Source organism: Cebus imitator, unplaced genomic scaffold (assembly GCF_001604975.1).
Source record: "Cebus imitator isolate Cc_AM_T3 unplaced genomic scaffold, Cebus_imitator-1.0 Scaffold82, whole genome shotgun sequence".
Classification (NCBI taxonomy): Eukaryota; Metazoa; Chordata; class Mammalia; order Primates; family Cebidae; genus Cebus; species Cebus imitator.
The window spans coordinates 6747119-6762214 of record NW_016107397.1 but is presented as its reverse complement, the minus strand read 5'-3'; the positions used below and the strand labels follow the sequence as shown (position 1 = coordinate 6762214).

Here is a 15096-nt window from a genome sequence, read left to right as displayed (position 1 = left end):
CCAAAAAAAAAAAAAAAAAAAATTCTGTAGGAGCGGCCAACTGCTACAAGCTTTGTTTCCTTAACACAATTCCTGCACTCACCTAGTATCAGAAAGGTAGGAGATGGACTTGCCACATGGTGTAACCCTCCTGAGAAACTGTTTCCATCTTCAACCTTGAAGCATGAGCAAGGACTCCTGACACTCAGGAACAAGAGACCAAAAGAAACAGCTGATGTGGGCAGAAGCTTCTGATGACCCATGCCGTGGCTTGGGACTCCGAAAAAGCACTGCAACTCAGAACTGACCCTGGTGGCTCACAGTGGAGAGTGGAAAAGAGCTCCTGAAGATGAAAAGCATCAGACAAAATCGAAAGCTCAAAGACAACAAATAGGGAAAAGGAAAAGGTTATGAGGCCACTCTGGGAGGTCCAACATCTGATTAGCTGTTCTAGACAAAATTTAAAGGCACGAGTTTACAGATGGAAAGAGGCCACCAAGTGCACAGCACAGTGGATAAAATAAAACCTAGGGCATGGAAGAGAAAAGGACAATCTCACAAGATTTAAGAAAAAAATACATCCCAACAGAAATGGCTAAGGAAGGTAATGGAAGAACTGCCTTCAGAAATCTGAAGGGGCCAGGCTCAGTGGCTCAGGTTTGGAATCATCCCATTTTGGGAGGCCGAAGTGGGAGAATTCCTTGAACTCCAGTCAAGAATGGGCAACACAGCAACATCCCATCTCAGAAAAAAAAAAAAAAAAAAAAAAAAAAAAAAAAAAAAAAAAAAAAAAAAAAAAAAAAAAAAAAGTCTCACTTTGTGGCACAGGCTGGATGGAGTGCAGTGGCGCAATCTTGGCTCATTGCAACCTCATCTCCCAGGTTTAAGCAATTCTCCTGCCTCAGCCTCCCAAAAAGCTGAGATTACAGGTGTGCACCACCACACCTGGCTAATTTTTGTACTTTTTGTAGAGACGGCATCTCATCGTGTTGGCCAGGCTGGTTTCAAACTCCTGGCCTCAAATGATCTGCCAGCCTCAGCCTCCCAAAGTGCTGGGATTACAGGTGTGAGCCACTGTGCCTGGCCAAAAATGAAACAAAAATGTTTAACTGACGGGAGGCTGGGTACAGTGGACCAAGCCCGTAATCCCAGCTACGTGAACGCCTGAAGTGGGAGGATCACTTGAGCCCAGGAGTTTGAGTCTAAGCCTGCTCAACACAGCGAGAGGCTGTCTGAAAAAGAAAAACACAGAATCTGCAGACTAAGCAACATAGTCAGATCCTCTATCTACAAACAAAATTAGCTGGGTGTGGTAGCACACACCTGTAGGCCCTGCTACTTGAGAAGCTGAGCAGGACTGCTTCAGCCCAGGCTGTCGAGGCCACAGTAAGCCGAGATCATGCCAGTGCACTCCAGCCTGGGTAACAAAGTGAGACCCTGTCTCAAAAATGTAGCTTAAAAGGGATGTTATCACCAACCTAGAATTTTAGACCCAGCCAAAAGTACGGTAAAGCAGTTGTTTTCAAAGATGCAGGGGCTCAAAAATAAGAGCAATGCCTTACTTAACAATGGGTATACATTCTGAGAAATACATGGGTGATTTCACTGTGTTAACGTCAGAGTGGACTTCCACAAACCTAGACCGTACAGCCTACCACACACCTAGTCTCTCGGGTGGGGCCTGCTCACTGCTGGGCTACTAGCCTGCACAGCCCGTTACTATACTGAATACAGTGGGCAGTTGTTAACAGTGGTTATTTGCATATCTATACACAGCAAAGGTACAGTAAAAAGGTACAATCTCATAAACTGCCATATATGCACTACATTGTTGACTGAAATGTCATTATGTGGTACGTGACTGTACTTCCGGTACACTCTCAAGGAGCTCTTGGAGAAGCCATTCAGGATGAAGGAAATGAAGACCAGCACCTAAGAGAGGTGCAGGTCAGATGACTTCAGGAAAACGGATATTGGTAAAATGACAACACATCTGAACATCTTGAAAGGTTTAGACAATAGATGAAAATTCACAGTTGAGGATGGGCACAGTGGCTCATACCTGTAATCCCAGCACTTTGGGAGGCTGAGGTGGAAGGATGGCTTGAAGCCAGGAGTTCAAGACCAGCCTACGCAACATAGGGAGACCCCTGACTCTACTAAAAGTTTTAAAAAATAGCCGGACATGGTTGCACACACCTGTGGTCCCAGCTACTCAGGAAGCTAAGGCAGGAGGATCACTTGAGCCCAGGAGCTGTGATGGCACCACCGCACTCCAGCCTGGGTGACAGAGCAAGACCCTGCCTCAAAAAAAAAAAAAAATTCACAATTGAATTCAGTACACAGCAAAGTAAGCAAAGCACTGATTATCCCAAAGGAAACCAGAAGTTATTCAGGAAACACAGTTTTTCTGCTATGCAGCATGGCCAGTGAGCAGTTTACATAGCAGAGACCGTGCCGGCACTAAACTGAGTCCATCGAAACCATCATACTGAGGGATGAGCAGGGTTTTGGGCAGAGAGAGTTGCAAATGGGAAAGCAAGCCTCACATCTTCCGTGGTGGGAATGTCAATGAGAATGCTGAACTCCGAAGTTTCACTTATACAAAAAGCCTAATTTAGACATGGGCAGGTAAAATACCAAAAATTAGGTAAGCAAAGTATTCCTTCTGGAGAGGGTATGAAGGGGAAAGACTATTTTTCTTAAAAAACCACCAAAACGTTTTAAAACTGCATATTGCCAGTTATGGTGGCTCACACCTGTAGTCCCAGCACTTTGGGAGGTCGAGGCAGGCAGACTGCTTGAGCTCGAGTTTGAGATCAGCCTGGCCAACATGGCGAAACCCTACAAAAAATACGAAGAAAATAGCTGGGGAGGGGGGTGGTGTGCACCTGTGGTCCCAGCTACTCCAGAAGCTGAAGTGGGAGGATGGCAAGAACACAGAGGGCAGAGGTTGCAGCAAGCTAAGGCTGCGCCACTGTACTCCAGTCTTGGTGACAGAGCCAGACCATCTCAAAAAATAAAAACTGCAGCCGGGCATGGTGGCTTACGCCTGTAATCCCAGGACTTTGGGAGGCCAAAGCAGGCGGATCACCTGAGGTCAGGAGTTTGAGACCAGCCTGGCCAACATGGTGAAACCACCCCCCCTACTAAAATTACAAAAATTGGTGTGGTAGTGTGTGCCTGTAATCCCAGCTACTTGGGGAGGCTGAGGCAGAATTGCTTGAACCTGGGAGGCAGAGGCTGCACTGAGCCAAGATTGTACCACTGCCCTCCAGCCTGGGGGACAAGAGCAAGACTTTGTCTCAAAAAAACCCCAAAAACTGCATTATTTATCTCAAAAAAATACTCAAAAACAATCTTCAAAGCAATAAAAAGGAATACTAAGAAAACTAATTTTAACATGAACCTTTAGTATAGTACAAGTTCAGGTTTTTTTCTTTTTTTTTTTTTTTTGGGGGGGGGGTAGACATCTCTCTGTTGCCCAGGCTGGTCTAGAACTCCCGGGCTCAAGTGCTCCTCCTGCCTCAGCCTCCCAAAGTGCTGGGCTTATAGGCGTAAGCCACCCATCCAGCCTTTGGAAAGGACCTTGAGGGCATGTGGTTCACCAACCTCTACTCTTCCAGCGCCAGTCTGGAGTCCCAACATCTGCATCTTCAAGCTCCAAGCTCTGGGCCAGGATGTGTGCTCGCACCCCGATGTGGGTTTCTCCATCAGAGCTTCGCCACTGTTCAAAAGGTCCAAACATGAATGTCACCTCCATGCCTGCTGTATTAACTGGGCTCACCCAGTTCTCCCCTTGACATGGCACTCCCTCTGTCCCTCCTGTGTGGAGACACGCATTGAAAATGACTGTCTCCAACAACCCAGGACTTTAAAGCAAGGCAAACAACATACACCAGGAACTTGTTCAAGTCTCAAAAACGCCAGTATTACCAGTCTCATACGATACAAGGATTTATTAAGTCATACATGCAAAACATAGTGCTAATTGCATTAGCAAAAGATCAATGTAAAAACACTCCACAATTCTGCAACTGTCAATTTAAAAAATGTTGTAGTGGTTGAAAGGTCCAACGTTGTATTCTTGCCAGTGAGTTAAGTTGTACAGAACATCGTCAGCACTAGCACAGTTTACAGAACCTCACAGACCCAAAGGAACATCATTAGGCAAAGCAACTACAGGAGGCGTGTGTCCGCGTGGGCGAGGTCAAGAGGGTCAGTATTGGTCAAGTGACAGTGTCGGTAATCCGGCAAGACAGTGATGTTAAGAAGGTTCATAGTTTAAGAATTATCTAAAATATTTTAAAAACTATAAAGCTGCAACACATGATTTTTACACCTAGTTACTAGAAAACTAAGGAAAGCACTTATTAGCTCTGAATAAAGTAACATGGAAAGCACTTTAACTAATCTACAAAAAAAACTAATGCATTATCAGAAAGATTTTATAATACAAGGAGGCATATTGCTCAGTAAGAAGGGGTTCTGTAAGAAAAGCACTTACTAAGTTAGCGACTAAGGGAACGACCAGTTTAAAGATGAATTAAATGCCCAATTTGGGGAGGGATGGCAGGTGCAAGAGAAAGGAAAAGCTTAAGAAAGCACTTCCTGATAATACCAGCCTTTCTTTCATCATCTACTGCATTTGACAGGAATTAGCCTTTTAGGGTTTTTACTCGTGACACTTTTATTCCTTATAAAATGTAGTGTAGCTCTCCACTTCGTATTTTGTCAAAATGCCATCTTTGTCCTTTGATCACACACACCCCACTCGGCACACCCACAACTAAACGGAATACTTCATTGGAAGAAACACGAGTTCTGTTCAAAACTTCAGCAAAAGCTGATCAACTAATTTTTAGAAAACTCACTATGAAATCAAAAAGACTGATCCGAAGAGCTGAGCTGTTTACACCCATTCCATTACAGTACAATGTTAGGTCATGAACATGGGCTGATACATCATTGGTGAGTTAAATGGCAACGCTTCATTTGGGAGGCTGTTCTGCTTTACGCATCTGGAAACTACTTAGAAAGTGTCTGCATCTCCTAACTGCAGAAGCTACGGTCTTCTGAAAGACAAAGGTCTTACACAGTTTAGTGCTCGGTGTTCTTAGCACAACAATACAGTGTAGTTCAGAAGGTATTTTGGCAACTCTTAATCTGAGCAAGAATAGGGGCTTTTGAAAAATAAGGCTTTAAGAAGGCTTGTCATTTTAGGGCTAAATTTTAATAGAATGTGAGTCTGAACTCTTACATTTAGAACAAACAAAACCTTAAAATTACTGATTGGTTCAAAATGGTTTTATGGAAAAATTAATCTGTAACAAAAAGTTGGCATTGAGTGCGAAGGCTCCACCATTTTTTGAGCAAAGCGTACAAAGGTTCCAAGGGACAGGGCCAAGAACAAGGGGCTCGGACATTTACAGCAGGAGGCATTTCCTCTTCCTCTTCTTCACGGGAGGTGGGCAGAGGACTGCTCGGATCGCTTCGTCAAACACTGTCTTGAGGCCTCGCTGTGTGAGCGCCGAGCACTCCAGGTATTTTACAGCACCTACAAGAAACACGGCCACATACAATATACACTTGACACCACTCTCTTCTGATCACAACACCGCCGGGAGGCAGATCCTGGGTCCCGGGCACCTTCTGCCGGCTCCCAGCCCTGCCTCCATCTTCCAACGCTGACATGAAGACCCAGAGGGCCTTGCCAACTTGTTCCCAAAAGTAAGCCACGCCCCGAGTAGGAGACACTCCCTCCTTTCCCAGACTGGACTCCAGTCTCAGTCACTAAAAGAGGTACAAGGCAGAGGAAAAACGCAGGATTCCATACCAATCTCCTTAGCCATGGCTAGACCCTGTGGATAGGTGATGGGAGTCAGCTTCTTCTCCTTCAGTTTCTCGATCGTGTCTTTATCATCCCTAAGATCAAGTTTAGTTCCCACTAGGATGATGGGAGTGTTGGGACAGTGGTGCCGCACCTCAGGATACCACTAGATGTGAAGAAGGAACAGAGGTTGTGAGGCGCTCCTTTACAGATGTCCTTCACCTAAATCACATCCAGCAGGTGGCACGCACACTAGACACCAACCCTCAGGCACTGCCGCCCCACCAGCCTTCATGCGGTTCACACCTTCAGCCCAACCCTCAAGCCATAAGGAGCATCTGAGGTGCTCCATTAGCAAGCCAGGATTTCCAGATCATGATGATCATGATGGGACAGAATTGGCTCTACAACCGTGGAAGGGGGTGGGGAGAAGAGGGAACAAAGGGAAGAAGATCCTCCCAAAGCAAATCATTTTGTCTTTGGTAAAACAAGTTCTTCGGGTCATCTGAGAAAATTCATCATCTGCTCAGAAATGAGAATAAACTACCTAGCCCGAGGTCTCAGCTTCTTGGGAGGCTGAGGCAGGAGAATCACTTGAACCGGAAGGCGGAGGTTGCAGTGAGCCAAGGCTACACCATTGCACTCCAAGCCTGGATGACAGTGAAAGACTCTGTCTCAAAAATAAATAAATAAATAAAATAAACTGCTGATGAGCCAGGCACGGTGGCTCACACCTATAATCCCAGCACTTTGGGAGGCTAAAGCGAAGGATCACTTCAGCCCAGGAGTTTGAGACCAGCCAGGGTCTACAAAACCAGCTCTACAAAATTTTTTCAAGATTACCCAGGCATGGTGGTACACATTTTTGGTCCCAGCTACTTGGGAGGCTGAGGCAGGAGAACTGTTTGAGCCCAGGTGTTCAAGGTTACAGCGAGCTCTGGTATCACCATGACACTCCAGCCTGGACAACAAAGTAAGACGCCCATCTCAAAAACCAAACCAACCCAAGTATGTACCTAAGTAGCAAACTGCTAAAATCCAGTTTAAAGAACTGAAAATTCCTAGGAGTAAATGGTATTTTGAAGTATTTCTTTCTGAGAGGGTCGTTTTATAACTTACATACGTACATACTTTACATCTCACCTACCTTTGCGCGGACATTTTCAAATGATGCAGGACTCACAAGGGAAAAGCAAATTAAGAACACATCCTACAAAAAGGAAACACAGGGAAACATTTAGACAACGACCTTAGAACGAAGCATGCACTTTGTGTTCTAGATGTTGCTGGGGGGCACTTGTCAGGCGCAGATCGTGTCTACTATACTAGGTATAGGTGGCTTGGTCAGACGCTCCCTGATCCACCCAATCCACCCTTTCAGTTTGACAGAGGCTCCCAAACCAAACCCAGCATGTCAAGCCACCAGTTACTTATGAAAATGGGGAGTGTGAAGGGAGAATGATGCAGGAAGTTCTTCGAGGATAGGGAGGATCAGACCAGACCCCGGGGAGGCTTCCTTTCTGCCTATTCTAAACAGAAAAAAATCAAGTATGAAGGTATGATTCCAACATTTCTGTAAAATCTGCTCTGTTTCCCAAAAGCAGAGTTAATTTTAAAAACAGTATCTGCTGGGCATGGTGGCTCATGCCTGTGATCCCAGCATTTTGGGAGGCCAAGGTGAGTGGATCACAAAGTCAGGAGTTCAAGACCAGCCTGGCCAAGATGGCAAAACCCCGTCTCTACTAAAAATACAAAAATTAGCCGGGCATGGTGGCAGGCACCTGTAATCCCAGCTACTCGGGAGGTTGAGGCAGGAGAATCACTTGAACCCGGGAGGCAGAGGTTGCAGTGAACCGAGATCACACCATTTCACTCCAGCCTGTGCGACAGAGCAAAACTCCATCTCAAAAAAATAAAATTAAAAAAATAATAATAATACAGAATCTACAAAAAAATCAGGCTCCCCGCTGGCATGTCAAGTACAAATGTTTTTAGGTGGTCACTGGTTCAATTCAACTCCTTTGGGAGGTGTCTGTCACCGTTTCCGGCACCAAGTAGAGGCTCCAATATCTGCTACCTGGGTTCTTCCCTTTACAAGGAAGGAGAGCTTAGTGTATAACTGGCACCTTCACAGCTGAAAACCACCCTCACGCTGCCCTAGTGTCAGCACAGCTGGGGCCTCTGGAGAACTCGCTCCCGGGGCAGCTGTGGCTAAAGCAGAGGCATGAAGAGCGGGTGCAGAGGACACAGTGCAGAGTGCTTCGGGCTTCCATTCTGTATTTTGTGTCAAATCAAATTCAAATATTTACCTACAGGTAAATTTTTAAATGCCTAAGAATTTCTAAAATGCTAGATTGATCAAATATTCTCCTGGAAAAAGGCAATTATGTTACTTTACGAAATGCATACAATTCCCAAGCCACATTTTCAACCATCCAGCTGTTACCTCCTACCTGCAAGGGAAAGAAACATCCCACACAACAGCTTTTTATAACTGGCATTTGAAGAATGCTGGCGCATGCACAAGCTCGTCCAAGAATCACCACGGCACCCGGCACACCATCTCAAGCACGGTGGGGTTAACTCAGCAGCACCACACAGCTGCGCCCAGACAGCCCCACCACACGGGACACCGAAGCGGAGAAAGAAGGCCCTGGCAACAAGGTTAGTCCTGCTCCGGCTCGGCACACAGCCAGGTAGGCTTCCAGGAGGAGTCTCCACATCTGCATCTCCAACCAGCCAAGAGAGGGGCCCTCTCACCCACCCCTCCTTTCACTTGGGAGGAGGGGAAGATCGCAGTTCACAAACTGCTTTAATTCAAGCCGGTCACACTCTAATGAAGCTTAGTTCATCAAGCAAAACCCCAACCTTGAGTGAATTAAATATAAAACACTCAAGGAGCTTGAGGCTTAATAAGAAATCCTAGGAAAACGAAGTGAAATGAGAGAACAGAGAAAGCTTGAAACTGAAGTGGACTAAAGTTTTACATACGGCAATCGGCTTGTCTTTGCCCCGGGAGGTTATATCCTTACCGTACGTTTCTCCAACCTAGTAATGCATGAGAACTTGGTTTGAGTTTAGTACAGACTGAGGAAAATAAAAATCAACATACCTCTTACCAATTCATTATCAGAATTTTGTCTTAACGCCCTGGAGGGATCCAAAAGCATATAATAATCTAACACATCTTCGATGACAAATGCCACCGAAACACTCCATGCCACCTGCTCAAAAGCAGGCATAAGTTCAACAGTGGTCAACAGGAGTCAGGCAGATCCTGAAGGGGTGCAACGTGCTCCTCCTCCCACAGCAGCACCCACCAGACTCTACAACAGCCCGCACAGCCAGAGAGGTTTAGCACTGTCCCTTAATGCGAAGGCAGGCAGGAGCCACAGGCACATCTTTCAAGTGCTCCATCGAGTTCTCGGACACAGCCTAGCTGAAGCCACAGCAAACAGAAAAGGTACCTGTCTGTAAATGACGTCTACCCTACAAAGCGTTCCCCCAGAACATAGCCAGGCCTCAGGGCTGACAGTTTTAATGCTGCCACATCATTCCAAGTCTCCTATGCAGAAATGTTCCTATCTTCCAACTAGTTGTGGGAGTGTGGTTTGAATTCACAGACTTGCATTATCAAAATCACCACTGTTGCTGACACTAAAACCTCCAATTCAGGGCCCCTTTGCAGGTCTGGGGGAAGCCACCCCTTAAAGATAAGTTTTTTTTGTTTTTTGACATGGAGTCTGGCTCTGTTGCCCAGGCTGGAGTACGATGGCACAATCTCAGCTCACTGCAACCTCCACCACCCAGGTTCGAGCGATTCTCCCACCTCAGCCTCCCAGGTAGCCGGAACTACAGGCACGCACCACGGCATACACTCAGCTAATGTTTTGCGTTTTTAATAGAGATGGGGTTTCACCATGTTGACCAGGCTGGTCTCAAACTCCTGACCTCAGATGATCTACCTGCCTTGGCTTCCCAAATTGCTGGGATTATAAGCGGGAGCCACTGCGCCCAGCCATGGACACCTTTTAGAAGTGATATTTCCAGTGTTTATCACAATGCTGTCAATTTATTTCTTTGTTCCAATAAAAACAGATTCGCTCTTCCAACACGGAACCCTGGAACTCTTTTAAGAAAAGGGCAGATGAGAAAATTATTTTAATTTCATCTCACTCAAGCTTTTGTGACTCATGATTCCAAGAGGATATTAGTTTCCACAGCTATCTGGGTTTAATCTATGGGCTATTTTTGAAGATCTGTCCTCCTAAGGACTTGATATGGTGCCAAATCTTTATCGTGAGAGAGGCTCATCGAGAATCAGTTATGAAAATGCAGCTTCAAAAGAGCCTCTGATCACATTTGTGGCACCCTTTCGATTTTTTAAGAGCCTCCTTCTTGATGGAGAAGAGACACGCTTGACAGGAGCGAGCAGTTCCACTTTCCACCCCGTGTTCACGCTACGCCATCTGCCTGTTCCTTCCTTGTTCCTTCTTCGTTCCCCGCTAAACATAGCTTCCTGAAACCCCATCTAGTGCTTCTGGTACTCGCTTCCTAGCATCCGCTCCTCCCGCCCGCCGCTGTCCTGATGCGTCACACACAGAGGCTATGCTGGTTGACCCTGGCTGGGAGGCTCGCTGTCTCCGGTCACCAGTCCATGTTTCTAGTCAACCTCAGCACACTTTCCCCTTTCTGACCAACCCAGACTTGCGAGTGCCTGTTACGCACATGGTGCTTTCAACGCCTTTGTTACTCCTGCATCATATACCACTCTCTTCTCAGTGGTGAGAAGTGCAGCCAGGGCTGCTCTTCCTGCAACCTCCTGCCCACAGCTGAAACCATCCACAACAGATGGGTCCACTTTCCATAGAGTAAGACACGGCAGGAATCTGGACAGCTGAGATCTCACTACTAAAAAATAGCAATGTTGTTTCTACTGCATTTTATTCTTTTCCAAATGCTATCCACCTTGGAATTTTAAAAAACACAAGACATCTGGCTGGGCGTGGTGGCTCACACCTGTAATTTGAGCACTTTGGAAGGCTGAGGTGGGCGAATCACCTAAGGTCAGCAGTTCGAGACTAGCCTGGCCCAACCTGGCAAAACCCCAACTCTACTAAAAATACAAAAATTAGCTGGGCATGGTAGTGCACACCTGTAGTCCCAGCTACTTGGGAGGCTTGAGGCAGGAGAATCACTTGAGCCCGTGAGGCAGAGGTTGCAGTGAGGCGAGATTGTGTCACTGCACTCCAGCCTGGGTGACAGTGAGACTCCATCTCAAAAAACAAACAAACAAACAAAAACAATAAAAATACAGACATTCTACACACAGGGCAAAGGACCAGGATGTACAAGCAGAGAAAAGACTGAAGAACTAAAAGAGGCTGGACATGCAATCTCAGTGTGGAGGTGCCAAGAAAAGAAGCTTAGAAAAAAGAAAGGCAGCCCCGGCATCTGAGAACCAGCCTGGCACTCACTGCTTTGCCATGGAGGTGTTAGTATCAAACAGAATAATCTCACAGAACATTGACATCAGACAAGGCCACCTGTGTAACCATGCTGAAATGAGACCAAAAGTAAAGAAATGTTATTTAAAAAAAAAAAAAAAAAAAAAAAAAAAACAACTCATAATCTTTTGTTTTTTGAGATGGAGTTTCACTCATGTTACCCAGGCTGGAGTGCAATGGCGCGATCTCGGCTCACCGCAACCTCCGCCTCCTGGGTTCAGGCAATTCTCCTGTCTCAGCCTCCTGAGTAGCTGGGATTACAGGCACGCACCACCATGCCCAGCTAATTTTTTGTATTTTTAGTAGAGACGGGGTTTCACCATGTTGACCAGGATGGTCTCGATCTCTTGACCTCGTGATCCACCCGCCTCGGCCTCCCAAAGTGCTGAGATTACAGGCGTGAGCCACCACACCCAGGCAACTCATTATCTTTTCTAAGTACTGACAAATCCAAGATCACCATATAAACCACAAATATCAACAAATACCCTCTACTCCCAGCCAGTAGGAACGAGGTCCGACTTCCGGAGGCCCCAGGTATGTGTCTCCCTCACAACGAACGGTAACAACTCCAGTTCTGTTTAACCACAGGTATGTGCCTGGTGCTCTGTGGCTGCAGGACACTGACACTTGTAATAGCCAACCTCACAAAGGCTGAAGCCTTTTGAAACTCAAAACTGCAAGCAGAACTCTGCAGTTTTTCTTTTTATCTACCTTCACAGGAGTCTAGCCCACCACTTTAAAACTTTTGGCACTGGCATGGTGGCTCATGCCAGTAATCTCAGCACTTTGGGAGGCTGAGGCGGGCAGATTACCTGAGGTCAGGTGTTCGAGACCAGCCTGACCAACAGGGAGAAACCCCATCTCTACTAAAAATACAAAATTGGCTGGGTGTTGTGGCACGAGCCTGTAATCCCAGCTACTCTGGAGGCTGGGGCAGGAGAGTCTCTTGAACCCAGGAGGCGGAGGTTGCAGTGAGCCAAGATCGCACTATTGCATTCCAGCCTGGGCAACAAGAGCGAACTCCATCTCAAAACAAACAAACAAACTAAAAAAACACCTTTAGCAGAGAGAAAATGAAACAACTGGCATGACCCACTGGGATCATAGTTGACCCCAACATGGACACTCAACATCTCAGGAAACCTGCTGCACAGCCCGAGTCTCAGGACACACACAGGGCTCAGGCCTCACTGTGACACTGGCAGGTCACTCAGGCTCCCAACTTGTCTCACCACCAATCCTGGTGTAAGCAGACAAATAAATACAGGTGACCTACACAAGAGAAGATGCTAGACTTGAGGATTACACTGACATGACTTGATTCTGTGCAGGCCAACTCAAGATGGGTATGCAGAACTTAGGAAATATTTTCAAGAGAAAATAATTTAAGGATTATTAATTCTGAAAAATAAAAACCTGAAGGGTAATGTCAACTGAGAACGGCAACTACCTGCTCACCATCTTTTGAAGAACTAAGAAGAAATGAATAGTCTGAACAGATTTAACTCAGCCACACAGGGCTACCCACCAGAGAAGGATGCCAGTGTTAAATGACCACAGGAAACGCAGTATCTCTTTTTAGGACGCCCTAGAGAAGAAATCTTCCAAGTGGTCCTTCAGTAATGTGTCTAGGCAGTCTTGGATGAGCCGCATAAACAGGTCTACAGACCACAGAGCCAGCAATCAAGGACCACATTCCATTTAGTACCAAATTTAGAGGTTTCCCCTTTGTCAACAAGAGACCCGGGTTCCGGCATGTCACTACCAGGACCCGTTCTTCTTAGGACAGTGTGGCTTGAAGGGATGAGACCTTCCAGACATTGGTATCTGAGCATCTATGGCCTGCCCTGAGTTGTTAAGATAATTTCCTTATCTCTGAAGGAGTTCAGGCAGGAAGGCTTCCACTGCTGGGTGGGTGCTCTCCCCTCTTGTTCCTTAAGCGCCCTGCTCACCCCCTTGCTGGTACAGGGTGTATTACACAGCTTATGGGACTTTTCTGTGAACTACCTGAGGGCAAAAACCATGTCACACTCCCTTCTTGCTATTCAAATATTTTATAGGAAACCAGTCCACAATCTCACATAGATAAGCCATGAAGTTGGAAGTGCTAGCCCTAAAAGGAAAACACCCACTTTTATTTTAGCTTCACTCTCTACAGCTTTGTTCAATCTGAGGAGAGTTCTCCTTCCTTATCTGTGTGTTCCTGAGAACACAAAGTGGGACTCTTGCCAAGTCACCCTTGACTTACTGTGAGGCCTCCCTTAGAGAAGGGCCTCGCCCTGCCCATTACCCCGAGTCACAGCAGGGTGACTGTCATTTCTCAGAATGACACCACACCCTTCCAGATGTGTCCAGTGGGCTGGAGACTCCTACTCTACCAGCCAGTATGCTTTATAATCCACTTACAATCTGGAAAACCACTTACAATCTGGAAATTAAACATTCACTGGTTACAGTTTCCTAAGGTATTGAAGAATTTGAATTGTTTGGAGGTTATTGACTGATTTTTAATACAATAGACTTGAACTCCTAAAGTGATTTTCATCCATATTACCCCCAAGACAAAGTTCTAGTTGAATCAATCACAGACTGCCTCATCATCAATCACGGCTCAAAGCCAGCCTTTCTTTAGGATGTCTTCCTGACCCCAGCCCCAATCCTTCTGGCTAACCCAGGTTTGCTGAGCACCCACACAACTCCACTCATTTGGGCACAATGTGGAATGTAGCACTCTAGGCTGGACCATACACACACTAAGGAAGAGGAGAATTCTGACAACGGCTGGCCCCACAGTGCCCAAGACTGCTGTGCGTGTGTGACATGTATCAACTCATCTCACTCTATAATAAGACAGGCAAAGACTAAAGAGAGCAAGAAGCCTGCCTGAGGTCAGAGCTAAAACACGCACACAGGACAGCAACCCAAAGAATCTCAAGCATAATTAAGTTTTACTTCAACCAGTTAGTCACTGACACCAAAACTTTTAAAAGACACTTTTAGGCCGGGTTTGGAGGCTCACGCCTATAATCCCAGCACTTTGGGAAGCCGAGGGGGGTGGATCACCTGAGGTGAGGAGTTCAAGACCAGCCTGGACTACATGGTGAAACCTCATCTCTAATAAAAATACAAAAATTAGTCGGGAGTGGTGACGGGCAATTGTAATCCCAGCTACTCGAGGGGCTGAGGCAGGAGAATCGCTTGAACCAGGAAGGCAGAGATTGCGGTGAGCTGAGATCATGCCACTGCAATCCAGAAGTGAAACTCCATCTCAAAAAAAAAAAAAAGACACTTTTAAAACTGAAGAACAGCGGCTGGGTACAGTGGCTCACACCTATAATTCCAGCACTGTAAGAGGCCGAGGCAGGTGGATTACCTCAGATCAGGAGTTTGAGACCAGTCAGGCCAACACAGTGAAACCCCGTCTCTACTAATAATACAAAATTAGCTGAGCAGAGTGGCAGAGGCTTGTAATCCCAGCTACTGGGGAGGATGAGGCAGGAGAATCGCTTTAACCTGGAAGGTGGTGGTTACAGTGAACTGAGATTGAGCCACTGCACTCCAGCCTGGGTGACAAGAGCAAAACTCTGCCTCCAAAGAAATAAATAAATAGGCCAGGCGAGGAGGCTCACGCCTGTAATCCTAGCACTTTGGGAGGCCAAGGCAGGTGGATCACGAGGTCAGGAGTTTAAGATCAGCCTGGCCAACATGGTGAAACCCCGTCTCTACTAAAGTACAAAAATTAGCTGGGCGTGGTGGTAGGCACCTGTAATCCCAGCT

The 15096-nt window shown here is 46.3% G+C and overlaps 1 protein-coding gene across 1 annotated transcript in view; it reads right to left on the bottom strand.

Moving 5' to 3' along the window:
• Positions 1-3926: 3926 nt before the first annotated feature.
• The window catches only part of RAC1 (Rac family small GTPase 1), a 29502-nt gene continuing 18332 nt past the window's right edge, over positions 3927-15096 (bottom strand). Inside the window, exons 4-7 of the mRNA XM_037740399.1 lie at positions 8801-8857; positions 6957-7019; positions 5816-5975; positions 3927-5536 (exon numbers count right to left, since the gene is read on the bottom strand). Coding sequence (XP_037596327.1) covers positions 5406-5536; positions 5816-5975; positions 6957-7019; positions 8801-8857 — 411 coding nt within the window. The 3' untranslated portion in view covers positions 3927-5405. The remainder of the gene's footprint in view (positions 5537-5815; positions 5976-6956; positions 7020-8800; positions 8858-15096) is intronic.